General features: G+C 39.9%; 1 protein-coding gene across 3 annotated transcripts in view; it reads left to right on the forward strand.

The window, feature by feature from the left end:
* LOC145344213 (voltage-gated potassium channel KCNC2-like) overlaps positions 1 to 3,489 on the forward strand; it is a 148,695-nt gene extending 145,206 nt beyond the window's left edge. The window contains exons 3-4 of one of the 3 annotated variants that reach the window (XM_080191188.1): positions 707 to 871; positions 2,517 to 3,489. In XM_080191188.1, coding sequence (XP_080047314.1) covers positions 707 to 871; positions 2,517 to 2,578 — 227 coding nt within the window. In that variant the 3' untranslated portion in view covers positions 2,579 to 3,489. Of the gene's footprint in view, positions 1 to 706; positions 872 to 1,736; positions 2,479 to 2,516 lie in introns of those variants that run through there. The other 2 variants (XM_080191185.1, XM_080191186.1) reach the window with 2 other exon arrangements.
* Positions 3,490 to 8,279: the final 4,790 nt, after the last annotated feature.

The raw sequence follows: 8,279 nt of genomic DNA on the forward strand, positions 1-8,279 counted from the left end.
ATCGTCTGCTCCTCAGCCACTCTGACTCCCTGGCAGGGTGATAGAATTCCGGCGATTGTGTCTGAACCAGCTCTCCAAACGAACATTATGACCTGGTGCCATTCTCCTGCCCCCTTTCCCCTTACCCTTGCACATTGTTCTTATTCACGTAATCATCTAATGCCCTCTCAAAGGCCTTGTTTGAACCTGCCCCTACCGCACTTCCAGCCAGTGCATTCCAGACCCCACTTTGTGAAAAGGTTTTTGATTTCATGTTGCATTTGCCTCTTTTGCAAATCACTTGAAATGTGTGTGAATACTAGCTTGCTGATTCCTGTACTGAGGGATATTGTTATGTTTGTGCTCCTGATGTGTTCACACATTCGAGAAGCAGTGGTCCATAATATAATAATTGGTATTTTGCAACAGTAGTAGTGCATGGCATCAGTTCTCTCCTTGTGACTATATGTGAATGTGCATGTCCATTGAATAACCCCCAGGGCTGGATGGATTCTTTTCCCCCCAGTGAGTGCCTTATCCTTTACCTGATGTGTTTTGGCTGCTTCTCCGTGCCTCATTAGTTGGTGTGTTGAGAAGAAATTAAGATTTCAAAAGGTCGTGTCATCCATAAACTTGCATGTCTCTATCGTCAATTTAGTCTGTAGACTGTTGTTATGAAGTAGCGGTGTACGTTCAGAAACAATAAATAGAATGGTGATGTGAACAGTGTTGTCAGGTGAAGACAGTACAGGAGGTGACCAGCCACTATCACCTGAAGAGAGACTTCCCATCAGACGATCTAGCACCAGGGACAGAAACAGAAGAGGGGGAACATGTTTCTTGCTGACAACGGGTGATTATGCGTGTAATACTGATGGAGGGATCAGGAAAGGTACGCAATTCTACTTAGACATCTAAAGAGATTAATTGCGTAAACGAATGTAGAAAATGTTGTGCATTTTTCATGTCATATCTTTCTGTGCAGCCATTTTTCTTGTAATGCATTAGCTAACGAACATCCTGGTATACATTTTTAAGTGTGTGTTTGTGTATGTTTTTAAACTTAACCAAACAACAGTCAGTTCTCACACATGTAAGTCCATCGATGCCACAGTTAGCACAGACACATCCCAATAGCTCACCGTTACTACTCCTCACCCACAAGCTGTGTTTTGTGACTTGAGTTGATTCTTTAGAAATAGCACAGAATATCCTTGGCCAAGCAGTTTTTGTTTTACTTAGAATCACTGTAGTGCAGAAGAGGCCATTCAGCCCATCGAGCCTGCACCAACCCTCTTTTTACCTTTACCTCAGTATATTTTTGAATGGAAAGAAATGCAAACTGGACATTTCTAATTTCTATACAATGAAGTTATTCCAAAAGCTTTTCAATTTGGAAGTGCCTTTCTTTTTCGATGTCTTGACCCTATTTAACCCAGTGGTCAGAACTAATCATATTATGAAAACCACTACCAATACTTAGTGTCTTTTTGACAGCTAGAAATGTAAATTACTTTATGCTCCATTTGTGGCACACTAGTTATATGTTTGTATGAAGCACCATTTTAGCGCACTCATGAATGCATTTTTGCACAGAGGGAGCTATGAATCCTAAATCATTCTTGATGTGACAGTTTACAAACAAACCAGCTAGTCGTAAAAAGAAACACTTTTGATTGCACTGCATTTTGTAATGTTGTTTTCATGGCTGTTAACTGATGCAAACTGATATCTGTGCATTTTTCTTTCCGTATAAGGATATGAAAAGTCCAGAAGCTTAAACAACATAGCTGGCTTGGCTGGTAATGCTCTAAGACTGTCTCCAGTAGCTTCACCCTACAGCTCACCTTGTCCCCTGAGACGTTCTCGATCTCCCATTCCATCTATATTGTAAAGAAGCATAGAATAATTTATTCAAGTTAACTTCTGCCGCAGTATAATATAATTAAGACAGCAGCTTTAAGTATAGACCTACTAGTAAAATTTTAAATAAAACCTGCATGATATAACTGTAAATATAAAGATATACTGCATTAGCTGAAGTTTCTGACCTTTGCATTTTAATCTTTGCAAAGTAATGCTTTTTCGCTGATATGTTAATTTTAACTGCATTACCGTTGCAAACGAAGGGCATTTAGAAGATCTGCTTAGCCACTATGTTCAATGACAAGTGTTTTTCAGGGAGATACTGAATACAAACATGTGCTTCCAATTGATATCACTCCATTGGACCTTCATTTCTGTGACTTTGATCCATTTCGAAGATGTCTTGACTTCTGTCTGAGTCCACGCAATGTGGCTTGGGTTAAAATCATTTGCATGGAACATTCTGTCCCATCGTCTGCAAGCAATGTGCACTTTCTGGAACGTGGATGGCTCTGGATATATATATACGTATATATGTGTGTGTGTATCGCACCATTTGCTGACCAAAAACATTGGCCAACTGTTCTGCATGTCGAGATTTATTACTGTTCTGTAGAGCAGATGAGTAATGAAGTGTATAGAACTGAGTGTTTCCAATTGTTTACATGCAGATAACTGCAAAGATGTTGTCTTTACTGGTTACACGCAAGCAGAGACAAGCGCTCATTCTTAATGGCTTCAGGAAGGCACAAACATGAAAAGAGGTAACATATCCATCATCTGGGGTAACATTTCAATCCGACAAGAAATGCCTAGCTGGTTTAGCTGAAACCATACTGGACATTCATATTCATGTCTTAATTATCGACTTATATCTGTATCTGTTAACTAGATGAGTTACTATGTGTATATAGTTCTATTCCAATAAGCATGATCTGCATGATAACTTCTTGTAAAATATGTATCAATGGAAATATACATTTCTGATATTTAGAGATGTACATTGTTCAATTTTGTTAACATCATCAGAAAATATATTTATTTTAAAGATTTCAGCAATGGAGTTAATATAATATTGGTGCTGCTGTTACTTACTGCAGTGTTATACTGGCATCAAGGACTTTAGACTTTCGAAAAGGTAAAGGGATTTTAGCCATAATAAGGATTTCTCTGGAGAAATGCTGCATTTGAAGTGATGTTAAGCATAGCTTGTCTCAGAAGTGTCATTGGGTAAGACTTAAAGTGACTCATTTTACAAATGTAAGTATCTGGAATCAGTTGTCAATGAAGTGAATAAGTGGTAAAGTGGGTGAGCTAATTATAAATAATGTGTATATGCCGCACGGGGTGCTTGGGCTGTTTACTGAGGCAGGATCTAGTTATGCTGAAATCAGTCATTACAGAAACTGTATATAAAACATGTATATCATTGATAATAGCAATGTTTTTTTTCTGTATTACCCTGTTCCCTGCAATAAGTCTACACTTTAGTGCTATAGACATGTACAAGCACGCAAATACAGGAAACACTGCTGGATAAAATAAAATTCTAAAAATCACCTGGCATTTAATCACATCCATCTCGAATTATTTTCTGCTATTTTTGTGAAGTCGTTAATATAAAATATTTTTGTGCAATTTTGTTACAACCTATTGTTATTGTTCAATATTTTATGTTTGTGAACATATGAACATATTAAACATTTATTTTTTAATTTACTGTATGTTTTGTGGTCTGTAATGTACACGATCTGGGTACGGTCTACAAATCCTTAAATTATTTGTCTCAGACTCATAGTTGTGTTAAGATGATGAGAATGTCATCCTTTCTTATTCACTTGAATTAACTCAGCTGCATAGTCCCATTTCTAAAAGTTGGTTGATGAAGGGCTGAATGGCCTCCTTCTGTACTGTAATCCTTCCATGAAATCAGTTTACTATTTCGTAGCGTCAGGTAACACAAACTAATAGAGGACCCAATGCACTAACAGTAAGCTTTAAAACAAAAATAGTCACAGCACTATCAGAATATTGTTAGATATACGTTGGAGGCAAGTTGGGTACAATGTTTATCCAACAAGTAAAGACTAAATGGTATATGCATGGAAAACTGCAAGCGTGTTCCACATAAAATATCAAGCAATTTTAACAATTTTTCCCCCTTTAGATCAGTATAGGTTCAAAAATAGAAATGAGATGGATTTACCCTAGTGTTATAGCGATGTGACACTTTGCATCTTCCTCATCACATTGCTGTTCAATCCCAAAGCAAAATAATTGGATCTGTCACTAGTGCCACGGCTGTCACTGTAGAAACCATTCCGGTTGGTTAGTTCAGGTTTCTTGTTCGTTGCTGGCAATACACTTGCTAAAGGATTGCTTCGCCAATGCCTTGATTTCCTCTGACATGGCTGAAAGAAAGATAGGCACCTGGATTTAAATGGTCAGCATGTTCCATTACCTTCATGTGTGGCTTTAGAATAGTAGTATATGTGACTTATATACTTGGCTGAACCACAGAGGTCAGGATTTAAGCATGACTTGGTTGGATTGTTGACAAAGTATTGGCTCTCAAAATATCAGCATTAAGAGTTTTAAAATAGGTGCTGGTAACTAGTTTTAATTACAGATTAATTATTCATATGAAAGACCTTTGGGAAATACAATGAATAGGTCTGACTAGGATCAATTGTTCTTTTTTTGGTCGTGTTCACCTTCCATTAATTAGCAGAGGATTAGCCAAGATGCACAAGTGAGACAGTATTAGCACTGTAGCCTCACAGCACCAGGGATCTGGGTTCAATTCTGGCCTTGGGTGACTGTATGGAATTTGTATGTTCCCCCAGTGTCTGCTTGGGTTTCTTCCCACATTCCAAAGGTGTCTGGATTGGCCATACTAAATTGCCCCTAAGTGTCAGAGATTGGTAAGGTAAATACATTGGATGATGGAGATAAGGCCTGGGTGGGATTGTTGTTGGTGCTTGATGGGCTGAATGGCCTCCTCTGCACTGTAGGGATTCAGGGATATGTTTCGAGCGTATTCGGGTCACAGTTATGTAGCGATGTAGTGAAGCTTTGTTCTTGCATCACTTTCAATTTGTTGGGAGTGATACTATCTGGACCCCACATCAGTACCATAACGTTTTTCTCAGAGAGGCACTTGAGATAAGCCACTTTTTCATGAAATAAAGAAGTCACTTTTCATCGTGGCCACCGCGGCAACATTATGGATATTTTAAGACGCATCAATTGTGCTGTCGGAGTTGCTAATTCATTCATCCAGTTACACAGGAAATCAAGCAGTACATCAAAAGAGACGATGACACATCAAACAAATAATGACTGGAGTAACAAGAATGCTGCTCGATGTTCATTTTCACAGATTAGCTACACGTTTGAGTTGCCCGAGCTTTATCGTGTCATTGAGAGCTGTAAATTCAGTTTGCTTGTAAGAACTTTGAAACTTCTGAAACTTGACTGCAATAAGCCAATTGGTTATTTCATATATTTTTTGCCCCAGGGCACAGTTTCCTGATGAACAAGGAAAAATCAAGGGTCTAGAATAATGAGCTACTGAATTGCCATGAAGGAATGGCTTTTCTCAGTAAAGCACCAGAGGGGATCATTATAACTTGCAGCATTAGCATAAATAGATGGAAAGGAAGTTTGGGAATGATGCACAAAGGGCAGCTGATCCAATGCCAACCATTTATTGCTCTCGCTGAAAGATAAAAATTATCACCAGGGAGATTCTCAGACATCAAAATTAGTGACAGGAAAGTTGGTTCTCGTTACTTACCTCTGTCCCAGTTAGGAAAACTAATCCTTAGGGAGAAGTGATGGCCTCACGGTTTCGTCGCTAGATTATTAATCCAGAAACTCAGCTAATGTTCACATTCGAATCCTGCCACAGCAGAGTCATGGAATTTGAATTCAATTAAAAAAATCTGGAATTAAGAATCTACTGATGACCATGAAACCATTGCCAATTGTCAGCAAAACCAATCTTGTTGACTAATGTCCTTTAGGGAAGGAGATCTGCTGTCCTTGCCTGGTCTGGCCTACATGTGACTCCAGAGCCACAGCAATGTGGTTGACTCTCAGCTGCCCTCGGGCAACTAGGGATGGACAATAAATACTGACCAGCTCGCGAGTCATGTCTCATGAGTGAATAAAAATAAAAGTCAAAAACATTTGGCATTAAATGCAATGCAGAATTGAACACGTTTGCTGTACTGGCCTGTTTTCTCAACGTGCTAAATTCCTCTGCAAACAGTTGGTATAAAAATTATAGTCAGTTTCTTTTGTTTGGCGGTCTTCCCTCAATTTCATATTTTAGATAATCGGAATAATTTTAATGTTGATCATATATGAAGAATAATAGGATAGAATGAATCAATATTTTTACTTGTGCTGTTATTTTTCCCCTCATTGCTCTCCATCTCACTGAATCCTTAGGTTGGTGCTCTTGGCTTGAAACCTCCACTCTCTGCAAATTGGGGGCTCCAAAATGATGCAGGCCAAGACCAGGAATTTCATTCCTGCTGTTAACCCCAGCCAATGCGATTGGTAATACAAGATATCGTGAGAACTGCATGTTTTATGTCGGCATAAATATATGCTGCAGTTGCCCTCTACCCCCACTGTTACGGGGTGATGGGGAGGGGACAATCAGCATTCAACACTGGGGACATTATTTGAATATATTAACATATCATTATCAGGCCCTTACACCCAAATCATCCCTACTCCACTATCCCCGCCCCCCCGGGGTGGTGGGGGGGGCGGTGATTTGGCAGTGTCGGGGGCAGTGCCTGGGTAGTACCAAGGAATGGAGGTGACTTCCAGGATGAACTCCTTTGCTCTCTCTGCGCTGAGATGGTTGCTCAGTTGACTGTGTTGCTAGTGGTACAGGTGAAGTTTTGTTTTCTTAGTCCTGGATGACATGGAAGAGAAAGCCACCACTGTTGTTAGCAGCTTCAATGTCATCTATCCTGCAAACATTGGCCTTTGCTGGAACAATCCCATCCCAAAAATCAGGAATGGATTTGTAATGAAATACACTGCACCCTGGCATGGGGCTTCCAAATGATGGGGGGGGTTTGGGGTGGTGGGGGACAAAATGAATGAGTTTCAAAACATTCCCCTCTGTCTTCCCAGTGATGCCTTTCACTGGAACAGCATTAATTTTAAATGACCATAAATGCAATATATAAACACTGTGATTGATTGTTTATCAGTGCCTGGATACAGTCGGTTATGGAGGTTGCATACTGGAACATTTCATGCTTCAACACTCTATTGAGGCAGAGGGGTAGGAGAACACAGGTTAACAGCGCTGGCCATGGTGCTGAATCCAACAGCACTCATCAGAACTGTCAAGCTGTCATCAGTCCCTATCTGAGCTCTAGTGATAATTCATGTCACAGTCTCATTTTTTTTCAATCTTTTCATTAGTACTGACTGAGACCTCCTAAGCTTTTGGGAACAAGGTATGCACATATGTACAGATACACACACACACACACACACACACACACACACACACACACAGGGTGTGCACATATGCACAAACACAAACACAGACACAGACACACACACACACACATGCACACACACACACACACACACACACACACGCGCACACAGAATACCTCTGAGCTCTGGACATCTGTCTCCAGAGAATTGTAACAAGCTGGCAATAATTATTAAGAGAGCAACAATTTGGCGATCATAAAAATACAGAATGAAACTTTATTAATAGACTAGTATTATTTTGGTCCCAGTTCCAAATGTGAGCTTGTATCGTATCCTCACACACTGTGACAGTCCAATGCATAAACCCTTTACCTGATAGCTAGCCTACAGGCAATTTTTGATTTTAAATTTATGTTACACGCATGTATTATCTACATTCTGAATCACAATATTAACACATGCCAGATCTTACATTATTTGAGTGGCATGGTGGAGCAGTGGTTAGCACTGCTGTTTCACAGCGCCATGAACCCGGATTCAATTCCACACTTTGGGTGACTATCTGTGTGGAGTTTGCATGTTGACCCTGTGTCTACGTGGGTTTGCTCTGGATGCTTTGGTTTTCTCCCACAGTCCAAAGATGTGCAGGTTAGATGGATTGGCCATGCTAAATTGGGCCTTAGTGTCCAAAGATGTGTAGTTAGATGGATTAGCCATGGTAAATATGTATGGGATTACAGGGACAGGATGAGGAAGAGAGCGACACTCTGTCAGAATATGGGTGCAGACTCAATGGGTCGAATGACCTCCTCTGCACTGCAGGGATTTTATGATTCTCTGATTCTATTATCCCCAGTGCCTTTGGATCAAGTTTGGATCAATGATTCTGCCTCACTTATTAGTGTTATCCTTGTACATAACACAAAGACATAGTGAGTCAGATTAGTTTGTTCTCT

The sequence above is a fragment of the Carcharhinus amblyrhynchos genome, chromosome 6 (assembly GCF_965287045.1).
Source record: "Carcharhinus amblyrhynchos chromosome 6, sCarAmb.v2.hapA, whole genome shotgun sequence".
In the NCBI taxonomy this organism is placed as follows: domain Eukaryota; kingdom Metazoa; phylum Chordata; class Chondrichthyes; order Carcharhiniformes; family Carcharhinidae; genus Carcharhinus; species Carcharhinus amblyrhynchos.